The 15,913-nt window shown below is 40.4% G+C and overlaps 1 protein-coding gene across 4 annotated transcripts in view; it reads right to left on the reverse strand.

The window, feature by feature from the left end:
* Positions 1–309: 309 nt before the first annotated feature.
* NPNT (nephronectin) overlaps positions 310–15,913 on the reverse strand; it is a 41,680-nt gene continuing 26,076 nt past the window's right edge. For all 4 annotated transcript variants that reach the window (XM_042870684.1, XM_042870685.1, XM_042870686.1 and 1 more), the window contains 5 exons: positions 13,977–14,303; positions 8,206–8,301; positions 7,737–7,835; positions 4,281–4,537; positions 310–2,258 (listed from right to left, as the gene is read on the reverse strand). In XM_042870684.1, coding sequence (XP_042726618.1) covers positions 2,163–2,258; positions 4,281–4,537; positions 7,737–7,835; positions 8,206–8,301; positions 13,977–14,303 — 875 coding nt within the window. In that variant the 3' untranslated portion in view covers positions 310–2,162. The remainder of the gene's footprint in view (positions 2,259–4,280; positions 4,538–7,736; positions 7,836–8,205; positions 8,302–13,976; positions 14,304–15,913) is intronic.

Here is a 15,913-nt window from a genome sequence, read left to right on the forward strand (position 1 = left end):
TTGTTTGAAGCCCCAGACTGTAACAATTTGTGCTGCAGTGTGGAGACTGTGGTAGCCATTTCTAAAATACACACTTCATATTTTGAAAATGCTTATTTACCTGTGAAACTGTTCTAAAAGCTAGGCTGGAAACTGTAACTCTTCTTTTTGAGTAATATATATATACCACTTTCACATAGTTAAATGCATTTTAATTTAAAATTTGATAATAGTTATGTATTTAACTACTACATTGTCATCTCTTGGTTCATTCCATCGCAATAATGAGAGTTTTGATCCAGAAATGAAAACAAGATATTCCCAGTAGTATCAAGTAACAGCTTTCTTTACTGATTACTTTAAAATGAGGACAAGTCATTTCAACTATTCACAAATATTTCTGACACACTGCAAAATAACGTAAGAGAAGACAGATCATGACCATAATTGAAGCAAGACAGTTGCCAGAATTTTTACAGATATGTGGTTCGCTTCCATTTCAGAATGTTTGTTGATGCATTTTGTGCAGGAGAATATCGATGTGCTTGGTCACACAGGCTTTTGCTGTACATACAATGCTGATGGTGTCCTAAGGGACAAAGTGGAAAAATGTTCTTAAAAGGGTACTTTGGCAGAAACAGCCATTTGGAATATGGACTCTCATGGCTGTAGCCTTGCTGCAAGGTCTGACTTAGTTTTAATCACAATTCTGTAACAAGATATGCAGCTGACATTTGTTTTACACTTTATGTAAGTATTTAAAAGATCTGAGACCTATTTTTGCTACGTATATATTTTTTAAGCTTTAAGACTGTGCCACTAAGAACACTTTATCCATCTTCTGCCATTTTCTGAAACGTTACTATTGTCAAAATTAGAATCCTTAACAGCGATGATGATGTTCCTCATCTAAAAGTCCTAAACCAAATGGGAGAATTCCCTGGGAATCTGCAGACCAAGTGCATGACACAAAACTAAGAAAGTTAGCCCAAAGTTCTGATAAATATTTAGCGCCAGCGAGAGCTAACATTTGTTCTAGTTCTAAACAGTTGGATGTTTATTATATACAGAACGCTTGGGTAGAACATGGACATTATACAAAGGTGACTCAAGGCATTTCACGGTCTGAACTGTTTGTACAGCAGTAACACAGCTGCCCTCTTTTGCTTACGCATAGGCTCGTGCCCCGTGTGGCAGGGATCGTTCCTGGTGGTTTGATGGGCACAATCGTACCGTCTGCCAGTGGCCTTCTGCAGGCTGTGCAGGAGCTGCTGGCAGGATTGAGGGCTGGCTCCTGAGCTAGAGACAGACCTGTGCAGCATGATGAGGTGCCAGTTTACAATAGGTGAGGATTCAGTCTTTTGCCTTCAGCATATGACCACCTGGATACTGTACCGGCACTTTGCAATGAGCACCATTAGCTGACTTTGGTAACCTATTTCTCAGCATGACCAGCGGGATCCCGCAGTGTGCTGAGCTCCTCTCCTGTGCAGTAAGAAAGCACAGACTGCCAATTATCTTGCAACTAGAGTCTGTAAATATTAAAAACATAAATATGTTAATAACCATACACATATACACAAAACACAGCAGTAGCAATATTACAGGATGCAGTGCCTACTCTATATAACTGCTTTTTGATACAGATGCAAGACCAAAATAAATGCTGTTTAATAAGGAACAACCCTTCTTCAAAGGTCAATGGCAGTGATTCAGAATTCAGGTCCAGGCTTCGGATAGCTCTGAAGCCAGATCAATCCCACTGTCTATCAAATCTAATTAATAGAAGAGTAACACTATGGGAAAATAATGAATATCTGTTAATACTAAGACTTTCCAAGCCAGAGATTTCATACTGTTTGTAATTAATTCTCCCTTTTTCACAAGTGCTCTTTGGGTGAGTACTCAGGTTAAACGGGATAAAGTTACTACATACAAAACATGTTTTAGAGGCAAGGATTAATAGATTAATAAAACAACCAGCACTGATTTACAGTTCCTGAATTCCAGGAGGAGGTCTTCATGTTCTTAATTGAAGTTGCAGTGAGATTGCACTTAGCAGACCACTGAGAAATTGTCATTCTCCATCTGTTTTTCCTTTTTCATGCAGTTCTGTTTCAAAGCTTGGTAAGAATAGCATGAGAAGGGCTGCAGGAGTGGGCTGTGCTACTCCACTGTCTTTGCTAATGCTCTTCAGAGCAGCGTCCTCTTCTCAACATCACATCGTCCAGTCCAATGTCCCCAGTTCTTCCTTTTCCTTTCTCTCCTTTGAAAATAACCTGGGAAAACAAACAGAACAATTGGAGTGCTAAAATTAGATGGAAGAATCTTTGGTTAGGAGGGCAACTGCCTAACAGTAAGAATGTAAAAGCATAAGAAAGCTCAGCCAATCTATTCTGCTTAGAATTATTGTTGTTTCTCTGATCCTTTTCTCTTTGGCAGGATCCCTATGAAGTGGCAGCAGTTCAGGACAGAGTTATGACACAAATCAAGGTGCTGGTTGAAGCTTTGTTCCAGGTGCCACTGCCAAGGTGAGAATTTCCATGTGAGAGTCTGTGGTGCTTTCTGTAGCTCCTTGCTGCACTGTTCTTGTTGTCCTCACAGCAAACATAAAATCCTGTCTGTTTTAACAAAAACTGTTGTCTAATAGAAGAGCCTTCCACTCCTAAAACACCTTAGCGCTGACTTAGTAAAATGCCAAGCACAGTTGGAACTAGAAACACTCATCCTGTACTTTACTATGACTTTGCAGGAGCTATAATTTGTCCTCAAAAAACGGCAGTGAAAAACACAAAGCTTATTCATTAGGAAGCGTGATAAAGGACTCCTTTCATTTATATTCTCCTTAAGTTTCCAGCAGGTGCCCCAAAAGCACCAGCGGTTGGTTGCTTTTGTTTTTTAAATAGCTAGAAATACGTCTTTATTTCCTGATTTCTCTGTGGCCGGGGCCTTCCCTGCTCAACTAGAGTTTGCTTTCATTCCCTGATCCTCAGGATGAATGACGCAAAGGGTTCAGGCCAGCATCCTAGGCTGCCCCCCTCGGCTGGAAAAGTTCCCAGGCTGATGGTTGTTTGAGGAGCTGCAGAGCAGCGCTGCTCAGCCCAGCACTCAGTGAGGGGCTATGTGCCATGCTGACAGCTGCTGCTGCAGCAGGGGTGGTGCAAAGGGACTCCTGCTCTTGTTTACAAGCATGGGGGCGTCTATAAATCACTTATTTAGAAAAATGAAAATATCTAATAATACACATTTAAAGAGCTGCTCTTAAAAAGAGAGACCTTAGGAAGCATCTTACCTCTATTTACAGTGTTACAGTTACTCTGTTGTATTTTTTTTGCTAAGTATAATGTTTCCCTGCTACAAATGTCCACATTCTCAGTCTGGCATTCATTTACAGCCAGCAGAACGTTGGGCATCATTTTGATTGTTCCTGAAGGGAAGTTTTCAGACAGTTATCTGCAGTAATTTCAGCCTTAATTTTAGGACCACTATAATGTGTGTTGTAGCCTCTTCCACCCTATAAAGCATCCATACCCTTTCTTCTGATCTGAAACAGAAACTACCTTCAAAGAAAGCAAAGCTTGAAGAAGTTGCTGACCTTCTGATGCATCATTCTAATCAGCCAGTGTTTCTAAGCTCTCCAGGTATTAAAAGATGCTACTTTAAGATTAAGATTAAAAGATGGTACTTTAAGACAGCTGCTTTTGATAACATTAGACAGTTTTGTGTTATTGGCATCTTAGCTTTACCTCCTTATCCAGATCAGCAGCAGTTCAGCTGAAAAGCAAAATCATGGGCAGCTGCACAGGTGAGTGACCTGCACTGTCAGAACTGACTGTTTGCACTATCCGTGCCCTCTTTAACCAGTTATTAATCCACAAGGGATGACTATCTGTATTCCAATGATGCTGTATTTTTCAAAAAGCACCCTTTGTGAGCCATCCTGATACAGGCTATTTGGAAATCCCTTGGCAGTATGCTTTTGTCCTGTAGGTTGCTCTCACCTCTGTAAGTGATTATAATCAATTACAAAGCCATACAAAGCTCAGTACTGGCTATTGTGTAGGCTTCTATCTATCTAGATCTATGAGTGCTCTGGGTTTGGTGTGCTGGTTTGGTTTCTGTTTGTGGTGGTTTTTTTTTGGACAGAACTAATTAGAAATGTGATTCCATTGGCAAGGATAAATGTAGAAATAAAAAAGTCTGGAAGTAAACCCAGGAAGCAAATAACCAAGTGCTACACAAACCAAGTGTCTTCAGATTTTCATGGGAAAAAAAAGTACAGGCCTTGCAGTTGTACTCACACTCTTGATGCCCAGTCCTCGCAGAGTTATGTGTGTCTGCCTCCAGCCGTGCCCGCCGTTCCTTCCCCACACAGCTGGTCCATGAGCACCACTTCTCCTCACAAAGACTTGCAGGGCACCCGAATGCAGCCCGGGCACCTTGTGTCTGAATGACAGGCACAAGTCCCCAGGCTGAGCCATGTGGCCCAGCGGCAGAATAAGATGTGCTGCTTTTCCCTCTGTGCCTTTGGGTTCAGAGATGGTAAGATATTGTCCCCCTGCAAAACAAAAAGCAATTCCTTCATTACCATTTTCCTTCTTAAAATTTCAGGACCAAGTGCTTAAGCGCTGTGAAAGAAACAAAACAGGGCTCCACAAGGTCCAGCAAGTCTTCAGTGAAGTGTATTATAGCTGGAACATGCGCTGGAACTGCCACATCTCCCTCCCACAAGGTAAGATTTACAGTCCTGGTCCCTTGTTTACTTTGGGTACCAGGTTAGATCTTTCCTATAACTTTTTTTACAAAGCAAATATTGTATCTTTTGAAAATGAAGCTCATATATTTGTTCATTTAACACATCCCTTGGGTGACTACGTTGGTTTTAAATTCCCATTGATATTAAAGCTACTGTGTTGCTTTACACATATTGTAAGCTGCAGGGTTTTGCCATTGCATGAAGGCCTGCATAAATATACTACAATGTAACTGACCCCCAGATCTGTTCCTTTTTTTTTTCTTGAGAACTGTCTTAACGCATGAAGTCTCACAGGGCTTCCATTAGCACACATGAACAGCTTTTTTATTTAACGATAATTTAAATTCCTAATCTGGACAAGACATAGAAAGCTGGACAGAGCTATGATTTCCACAAGGCTGACAGCCTGATATGTTTGCTGAAGTCTTTCCCAACAATACTGAGTTGCTACTGAACATAAGCACTTAATTAAAAATTACTACGTGATCATGAGAAAGTGCAAGTGGCTTCATAAAAATACTACCAAGTGCACAGAAAAGTAGAGGATATCATAGGGAAGTAAGGATGGAGGGATGAGAGGAAGAGAAAAGGAAGCTAAGGAGTGGAAGAGAAGGGAAGAAGAGAGAAGAGGGGAGGAGAGAAAAGGGGGAAGAAAGAAGAGAAAACAGAGTAGGAAGAGTGAAAAGAGAAAGAAGAGGGAAGTGAGAAAAAAAGAAAGGAGAATAAGAGGGGGAAAAGAGAGAAGGGAGAGAAAAAAGAGGAGAAGAAAGAAGAATAAGAAGATAGCAAGAAGGGAGAAAGAAGAGCATAAAGAAAAAAATGAGAGTAAAGAAGAAAGAGAGAAAGATTCTCTTGCTCTGAACCTCAGAATCACTATTTATATAAGAGCAGATTTACCTTAAGAGCTTTTGAGAAAGTGCCATTCAGGCTCCCCAAGTGAAACCTATGATGTAGAAATGTTCATTTTCTTTTTTATTATTATTATTTTTAAATACTGCAGACATACAATTTTGCTTCACTACAGAATGGAATACTATTTTAAATTTCGGCCATATTTCTACTCAGCCTCTACTCAAAATAGTCATTTTCTTAAAAGGTTCCTTCTTAAAGCCACAATTATTTCCCCCTAAAGTTGTGAGATCCCACAACAAGGTACCAGAGCTTTTGAAGCAAAGGAGAACAAGCCTCCTCTCCAGTTCTCTACTTCTACATCCATTTTAAAATTCCTTTTTTTTTTTTTCAATGAGTTAACTAAGCAAAGTATTTTTTTGTTGTCTAAGGTCTCAGGTCTGCATTTGGGCATAAAGTGGGTTACATTTGTCCAAGTATGTGTTAAAGCTTGCTTTTTTTTTTGTAGTAATGCATTGTTTTTGTATCAAAGTCACCAACTGCTAAAATGAGAGACTTGAAATAATGCACTTGTTTGTTGTACATACAGTTACATCACTGATTTGACTCATTACCTGCATCTGTTTCAGATAGTTACAGTGACTGAATCCAATCAATAGGAAACAGATTTAGGTAGGCATAACGCCAGCCTATCTCTAGGCATGTCCCTACAGTTGAAGGTCCCCTCAAAGCAGCATTTTCTGCATGCAAGATAAGCTTGTACAGCTTCAGCATGGTACCTTTCAAAATGCCAATAAATATCAAACTTTGAAAGGCGAAAGCAAACACTCAGGCACAAGCTGTGAAAATAAATCTCTGAAATGAGGTATTCTAGCCAGGAGGGAGCAAGGGGGGTGACTTCAGGGGACTGGTTTTAACAGGTTGTGTCAACAGCAGCAGAGCATACACAGGAAACAGAAAGCTGAGACTGTCCCTGACTGGAACTCAACACAAGAGGAAAAAAAATTTCAAAAAGGAAAAAAAAAAAAAAAGCTAGCTCAGAATCACAGTACTGGAACTGAATGTGTATTAACAACAATTTTTAAAGTATAGATAATTAACAGCCTGAAAAGGGCGCACATGCTGCGGTAGCAAATGGAAGCACAGGCATCTCTGACAAGGTGGTACATAAGGAAGACAGCTCTCAGTGCCCTCATCTTCCCTCTGCAATTTACCACCTAGAGCATTTTACCGCCTGAGAGCACTTTCCTTCCTCAGCCTCCATCCGCTCACATAATGCCAACATTGTGTACATCAAAGGCTGCTCCTCTTCTTCTGGGTATGAGGTAATCCTGTGGTTACAGGCAGCCAGAGCTGTGTGTCTAATCCCCAGGGCTGTGGCTGTCAGCCTCCTCCTGTCCTGCACAAGCCTACTGCGCTGCCCCAGGGTCACTTTTTCTTACCCCAGCCTTCCCTGTTCTCAGAAATCTCTGTGCACTGGCAGCCTGACTTTCCTTCCTTCCAGCTACTTCATGGTTTTCCTATACACAGCTCTCCGTAACTTCGCACTGAATTTCATAAAGTGAAACAGATCACATTAAAACTGGAGCATTGTAAGTAACAGCAGAACAGACTACTTGCAGCACCTTCTAATTTTACTGGTAACATGGAAATCATTAAGTTTGCATCATTGGTTGAAAAATAAGCTAATCACAGAATCATAGAATGGCCTGGGTTGAAAAGGCCATTGGCCACAATGGTCATCTAGTTTCAACTCCTCTGCTATGTGCAGGATCACCAACCACCAGAATGCCTCCAGTGATGGGGCATCCACAACCTCCTCCTGCCTGCAACAGGCAGCCTGTTCCAGTGTATCACCACCCTCTGGGTGATCTGTTACTGTGTACAGTCATTTCCTAAAATCACTCATTCCTCTTTTGGAGCCATTTTTCTTGTAAAGACATCAGCTAAGATAAAAACACGAATGACCTTTCATGTTGGAATCCCTAGTTTTGATTTTATACACAGAAGAGGTGTGGGCCTGAAATAAATACGTACCACAACTAATGTGATACAGAATCTGTGTAAATCTGTCATAACTCAAGAACTGTCATCAACCTCAAGACCAGATACTTCTTCAACTACAAGATAAGATCGTATGCATGTGCCTTACCTGATGCGTCTCTAACTGGCTCCCAGTGTAAACCATCATCTTTGTCCTTGATCCATCCACACAGGCCACTGTCAAAATTACAGCTGTGTACCAGTGTGCCTAGGCAGAAGAGCCAAAAAGCAAAAAAGAGTGCTTGAAGCCTTTTGCTTGGGGAACTAAAGCCCTGGTGGCTGACCCAGGCACAGAAATACAAAAGTGAAGGAGCACTAGAAAAAGGACGTACAAAAATACTAAAATGAAAAGGGATACAATTGTTATTACTAACAATTTAGTGGTTTTTTAGTGCTTTTTTTGTGCTCAGTTCCTTTTCCTAACAGATTATGAAGGGCCATTTAGGTAGTTGTTTTCTTTTTACAAAGCACAGCCTAACAGGAGGCATAAGATCCAGGAGTCCTGTGAATTGCGTACAAGCACAAGAGATCTCAAGCAATCCTAAACTCTGGGCCCCAAACAGTAGATTGATCGTTACCTGGGTCATCATTTGCTTCGAATTCATCAGCAGTAATCCCTCTTTCAATTTCAAGTATTTCAAACAGGTTATTGCTCACTCCGGGCTGGCGTGGAACTGTGAGAAAAGTAGGTTTTCAGAAATGAACGAGATAAAGATAGTGACCCACTGCCTTATCTATAATAAAGAACAGAGAGCAGCTCTGGGCATTGTGCTTCTCTTGGAAAATTCAATATATTTAATTACAGTTGACGCAAAGATTCATAAACTTTATGCCTAGGTGATTTATGTTGTAACATTTATCTGAGCTCTGTAAAAGGTGACTGCAAAGCTGCTAAGGGCTCTTCTAACGAAAGCTGCTTTTTCAACCAAGAAAAAAAAGAAATCTCTAACTTTGAAGCACAATTCCTCTCCGAATGTACTTCTTAAGATAGCAGTTTCTCAACTACGTACAGACACATTAAAGCCCTTTCTCAGTTTCCAATCCACTCACCTCGCGCAGATGCTTCAAAGGACAACTTCAGCACAAGGCACTGGCATTTGAATGAGGCTCCATGTGAAAGAAGGTGCTATCCTGTCTGTCCTCCTTAACCCAAAAATCAAATCAAAGATTCTTTTGCACGAGGACAACACATAGATAGCACTTTGTAAGAACTCCAAATCCAGAAGACAGAGCAACCTTAAAACAGTACAGTAGCTTTGTGCCTCTTACATTTGGGACAAAATAATCAATCAGGTGCGAATTATTTTAAAAGCAATATGCTCTACAAGCTCTGTAACACATAAATAAACTCAAAGGCTGTATGAAACTTGTTAATTTCTACACTAATTCTTACAACTTTTCTCTTTTTTTTTTCATTATCAGAATCATCTGTAGATTTTGGAAGACATCAATTTGCAGTCCATGATACCAGTGCATGATCAGCCTTAAGGACTTCAGGTCAGCCTGGGGAGCAAAGGCCTGTTCTTTTTTAAGATACTGTTTGCAATTATATTTTTGCTATTTTGTTTAATGGGTTTCTTTAGCTCCTGTGAGATTTAATACAGTGGAAGTCTTATGAATCTGAACAACCTACACCACTTAGTCCAGTAAACATTCTGCAGTGTATCTATTCACAAATAGTACAGTCACATAACAGAAAATAGTTCAGCTCAGGCAGCAAAAAGCTGCAGGAACAAACTGCAGGAAATATTAGGAATTTGTTTTACTATTATCACTATTTCAGTTTGCTTAGTACAACACCATTTCTCATATACTTAGAATTCCATAAATCTCTTTTATATTTTATGTTCATTTTCTAAAAATCCATTCTGTCTGTGCACACATACAAGCATTCTCCAAATTAAAGCTGACATTACTTGCCAATAATTAAAGGTTTGAAAAAATGAAAGTTAAAAACAAAAATCTTCAAACCTTTCCCCTTAAGTCCTCTCCCAGTGCTTTTATGGGCTCCTAGAGAAGCACACTGGGCTTTCAAACAGCCCATTCTGTGCTCACACCTACTGAGAGGAATGTGCACTCGATCCAAGAGCAGAGTTACCACAAGCGATGCGGGACTCTCCGTGTGCTCCATGTGTTCCCTGTGTTGCGCCACGACAATGTGTATGTGGAGTGGTGATCGTGGGAGCAAGTATTTGGCACAGCTACTTTCTGCAAGCTTTCCAAGCCCTTTCTGTGTACTTTATATAGCATGTCAAGTGTGTTTTTCACTTAACTTGAACAGTTTGATAAAGCTCGTTAAATATAAACCTGGCTTCTTGGAGAATTTTGTAAGCTCTGAGTGAGCCAATACATCAACACTGCCATATCCTCCACGTGAATTAGCTGGAGCACTTCTTGGATGCATGGGCAGGGAGGGAACATTTAGCAACTGCTAAGGACTGTTTTCTTTTCAGCTCTGTAATCCCTGGGGAAGCAAATAGGACCATTTTCATTTACTTGTTAATTACTAAGCTTGGGAGTGTGAGAGATGGTTGTACGCATCACGCCGTTTTAATTACAGCCCTATCGTTGCTTTGGTGGTACAAAACCAAAGCAAAATATGGAGTGCAGCTCCCTGTTACAATAACTGTTACTACTGTTACTACCCAGTTTTGCCTTACAAGGAGCACTGCACTCCTATGCATTTCCATTCCACACAATGATCATGACCAAACTTCCCACTCATGGTCAAAACAAAACTCATAAAAAGCTTTTCAGCCTGAATAGTTGCTATGATTAAAAGTTGTTAAATTCCACTTGCAAAAATCCCCCGAAGTGATGAGATGTCACACAGAACTGGCAGAAAGCAGCTAAAGGAAAGGGTAGCCCAAAGGTCAGCCAGACTCCACAGTCATTTAGAGAGGAGTACATCCTCCTTTCCCCCAGGGAAGACTTTGATTTATCCCAGGCTAAAAAGATATCCCTGGTGTCCTGGCTGCACAGCATAAATCTGCAGATCCCAATTCTGCGGTAAGAATTACTTCAGGAACTGTGTTTGTGGACTGTTCCACCCTCCTCAGCAATGGTGCAGATGAGCAACCACTCCAAAGTCTACTCTTGCATTTCTCAGGTGATTGTAAAGCTCACACTTTTGACCTAAATCAAACATCTTATTATATGTACTTCCAGAAGATTTTTTTTTAAAGCAATGTGCTTTTCTAAAGAGAAAGGAGAAGCACTGGAAAGTAGCAATTCAGTCTGAGGGAAACACAGCTAGAACAACTTGTTTCAAAAGCTCACAAACAGGCCCTGTGGTTAAACTATCAGCTCCTCAATCTTAGGGTTTAGCTCCAAAGTACAAACAGGAACAAAGTGCCCATCTCAAATGCTTAAATATTAAGACAGATACATTTTAATAGTTGTCAGAACAGTGAAGGTAAGTTAAATGCTACTGTAAAATGCTATTTCCATGATATCACGGAATAACCAAACCCAAGTCTTTACTTTTAGCGCTTCCCTTATTTCTACAGTTTCAAGGATCACATAACTGCATTTACTACACTAAGGACTTTTCAGTCATTGGAAGGGGCAGCAGAAAAAATCCCATCTTAAAATCTTGTTAATAGCTATTACGAGAAGTGACTCCAAGTTCAAGTCTTTTCAGCAACACTGAGGACTAAGAAAGAAACTTGCTCAACTGTCTTTTAATGCTGATACCCAGTGCGTTAAGTTTTGTCTTTAAGCTTATGTTTTTAAGACCTGTTTTAAGATCCCAACGGTAAGAGAAATTCCTACTCTTAATGAGAAGTATATTCTACCTGTCAGACTTTATCCATCTTAGTAAACAGGAGAGGTTCCTTCACCACAGTTTGCAGTGAAACAGTTAAACATTAAAGCCATCGCTGCATTCCTCCCTCATTTCCATTCCCCCCATACCCATATCAGGAGAAGATTATCCTTGGTGCCAGATTCCACTGTCTGCATCTGACTGAGTGGTTCAAAGGCCAAGTGTAGGAATTCCATTTTAAAAAACACTCTTTTTTTTTTTTTGTTCTGTGGAAAAGTAGATCCCCAAAGCCATTACAGGCATGTTTAGAAAAGGGGGAAAGCGTCAAGGGAAATGCAACAACCCGATACCTGTCAAAAACTGCAAAGGTATTTAAAGAACATTAACAGCAGCACGCTTTGTGCTCTCTGTGGCTGCTAACAGATCAACTTCACTGGGCCCCAGCTGACTTCAGAGCTCATCAGTTCTGAAGTGAAAGCTTAGCTGAGGTCTCTCAGCATGAGATGGCAGGACAAGAAGCAACAAAGGGAGAAAAGTGTGAACGTGCCACCGGGAGCAACCTCAGAAAAACGTTAAACAACAAAAAATTTAAAACTGAGAAATGCTTGCAGAAAGCAAGTGTGCTTGTGTCATCTCATTCCCTCCCTCGCTCTAGAATGCCACTATGTTTGCAGAAATTGGCCTAGAGCATGGGGCCTCTATCAGTGTACAGCACACTGCCAACCCCTTTGGCCATGGACTGTCCAACGGAAGTGCTCAGATGGCTGAGCAAAGCAGCAGGTACTGACACACTGCTGTGTCAGACACCTTCTCCAAGAACAGAACTGTTTTCCACCACACTGTAAGTTTCAAATCCTAAACAAATGCTTTTTTGTACTCACTATTTAAATCCCTTTGGACACAAGTCAGGTGGGAGGGAATACCTCCTGCAAAGCAGCCAAAGGTGGGGAGAATAACGGTGCTAACTCCTATCCTCTAGAGCAAACTTAGAGTATTTCAGGTATACCAATCACACACACAGGTATATCGGGCAGCTCTGTAGCAGGACATAGAGGAAAAGATAACGTGGGATTAAAGACATACTTATTGATTTGATCTGAGGAGCTATCCATCCCCATCCTGCCAAATGAAGCTGGTAACAACTGCTCTGCTTGACACCTCTTGGAATCCTACATTACTGCGCCCCGATGCCTTTGAAGCTACACACAACCCTCAAAGGGTGGCAGCTAACCTGAACAAAAAGTGAACACTTCATAGATGAACTTTTCCTATACATATAGGTTGGCTGTACAACAGTGTATCCCAGACACTCAAACTGAAAGCACGAGCTTCTAAATCTAACCTCTAGAGGGAATACTGCTGCATTCTAGAACACACTGCTATAGTCTAAAATAATTTCCACAGAACACTGTATTTTTAATTATGTTTCCCATTATATTAAGTGTTGGGAGTCCTTAGTGTATTTCTTTTAAAATTCTTACATAAAAACAATTAAAACATTCAGTTTTAACTGAATGTGTTATATGGATTGTTTAAAATTAACCTGGAAAACATCAAAAGAAAACTCTGAGCAGTACCAGGATATATATTTCCAAATTCCAAATCATGCTTTTTTTTCCTATCTTAAGTAATGTTCAGACAAAATGTGAACAGGGAAAACAAACCATTTTTAATAAGGACAAAAATATTTCATTCTTTAATGATCTAAGAGAACACATCCCCAGAAGTTCCTACATAGATGCCAAAGCAAAAACTCCCACATTGCTTGTACACCTGCTGCAAGACAGCACACTTCCTCCTCCTCCATTGTTCAGCAGCTTTATTGTACATCACGCTGAAGGAAAAAGGCTGCTCCAACACACCCTCCCCATCTCTAAGATCCGTAGCAGAACTAAAGATAAAACTGGGTGTTGAATGCTTCTTGGCAGATGTGTGCAGCTCTACACGTGCCAGTTATGCCATCTCAGGCATGTGCTACAGCTGGCACAGAAACAGTGCTGCATCTTTCAGAGCAGCTCTTAAAAAGGCTCCTCCTTGTGCTAGAAGACTCTTTAGCCTTCTCAGCTTTTACGTATGTTTTCATAGATGCACTCCATACCATTAACCTCCATGCTATTTTTATGTAATTCTACAGTTGCTTAGTCATAAACATCGAAGACTGTTTGGATTCATGGAATATGAGCAGCAAAACAGACCTTGCAGGAAACCAGACATGATCCTATTTCTTACTGTTCTCAAAGCTAGGGAAATACACTGTCTAAAAAAGTCAGATTTGAGAGCCATCCTGAGTTGTATGAGTTACACTGTATTTCAATATTTCTTTTTTCCAACAAAATGGCTTTCCTTTCTCCCTCCAAAATTTTCATCTGAAAATGTAACTAATTGGAATTTTTGGTTGAATTAATCCAGAATTTCTTCCACACATTTTTGTTAGGTCATAAGATCAGTTATTTACACAGCTCTAGCACATGACTGTTTTCACTTTCATGCCTTCATTCTCACTGATAAAACGTTCCAAAACACCAAAACAGTACACTGGTTTCTACAATGATGATTAATGAAAGGGTAAGTAAATCTACTTACTGAACACATCCCCTCGGGGCTTCTGAGGATCTATCTGTATCCTGTTATCATCTGTAGCTCCTTGGGAAGATGTAGTTTCAACAGGAACAAGCAAAGGAAGTGTGGTGGTTATCAGAGGAGTTCTTTGTGGTGGCAGCGTAGGTCTTAACGTTGTAGGTAGAGGTGGCGTTGGAGGTGCAGGCTTTGCCACTGGTTTTGTTACTGGCCTTGTTGTCACAGGTATGTACCTAGTGGTCAGCTTTGGTGTGGGTCGAGTTGTTGGCCTTGATGTGGTTCGAGTTGTTGGCCCAGGTGTGGGTCGAGCTGTTGGTCTGGTCACCGGCCTTTCTGTAACAAAAGCAAGTACACATGGTGGTCTGAGGGGCTGTTTTGTCATCCTGCATCAGGAATCCTATTGGTTATACCGGTGCCTCCTGTAGGAAGCACAGTGTGCCCTTGAATATGTGATATGAACCAGAAGGTTCAGTCATTATCTTAGGAGTAACTGCAAAGAGAATAAAGATGGGAGCAAAATGGACTCCTCGTTCCAGAAACTTCAGAATATAATTCATTGCCATGAAGAGTCTGCTGAATTAATGCCTCTTCTTCTGAATGTTTCCACTAACTAGTCACACACCTTAGCATCAACACTACTGAATTATCAGTACTTCTCATTACAGTATATCAGAGATGATTTAGCATGACCAAAGGCAGGCACACAGTGCCTACATCTTCCCAAGCATCAACTCTCTTTCAGTCAACAAAACTCACCCCAATGAGCTGTTAGTAAAATAGCATGGACATGAAGGTATATCTTAAGCTGTAAAACTTCACACATTTTTACTCAGAGGAAGTTTAGTAATACTCCAGTGTTACAACCATTTCAGTCAAGGCAGGTCATTTCAGGGCAGATACCTTTGGTTTAAGAAAGTACTTTTCAAGTCTTTCCACTTCTTTTAAACACTCCTCTTCGTCTACAACTGTTTATCACTTTATAGACAATTAACTGAAGCCAACTAGCTGTCTTTTAAATCTTTTCTTTGCTGAGCACCAGGAAAATGAGTGAATGGTGGTTTGTTTTTTTTTTTAATCCTCCACAAAAAAGAAAAGATGAATTGAGCCCCACCTACAATACAGTGACATTGCCTACAATACCACCTTCCCCAGTATTTCATAAATAAAGGGTAACAAATTTTAGATTTATATCCTAAGGAGAGTTTCTATAGACATGAAATCCAAGAACATCTGTTTTGTTATTTGTATTTTACTATTTGTTAATAAACCTTTTCATCTCACTAGAGATCTTAAAAGCCCCAGTAAGAATTCTACTCATTTATTTTGTGGACACACAAGTGTTTGAAGTATAACACAGAGCTGAAATTAAGATACTGCTTGTTAAACAATGAACTGTTTGAAGATAGCAGGTTAAAAGGTTTTCGATCTGCTTACTACTATTCTTTTGAATAGCCTGCTGTTTTTACCCTGTGGCGAATAAAAATATCAACTGTATCATAGGACTACGTCCCAGTAACATGACAAGTGTGTCTACATATAACATAAGCTATATAAGCATATATAATATATTTATATAAGCATTTGTGCTGTGAAAGATCACCATAGTGAGAGCATAGCCATAATGACTAAAGCCACAGGAAACAAGTTTGCAGCGGTACTGCTCATTAGAAAGACGGGTGAGTCACCAACAACCAGAACCCACATATGAACACAGGGTGCTCAAAATGATCGTGCAGATAGAGCTGTGCAGTCCTGAGGGACATCGCATGTTAAGGAGCTAGAATGGCCTATTCTGTACCAAGAGGGATGACTGCTTCTCCTAACACAAATATGAATCCTCTGAGGAAATTCTTCCAGAGAAATCCTCTCAGCTCTGCTAAGATCTGGGGAGTGGACATGGCAAACTGTTGACTGGGGCATGTTGCAGAGCATACGTAATAGCA

The sequence above is a fragment of the Lagopus leucura genome, unplaced genomic scaffold (assembly GCF_019238085.1).
Source record: "Lagopus leucura isolate 7727_CA_CO unplaced genomic scaffold, USGS_WTPT01 Super-Scaffold_100004, whole genome shotgun sequence".
Lineage (NCBI taxonomy): Eukaryota > Metazoa > Chordata > Aves > Galliformes > Phasianidae > Lagopus > Lagopus leucura.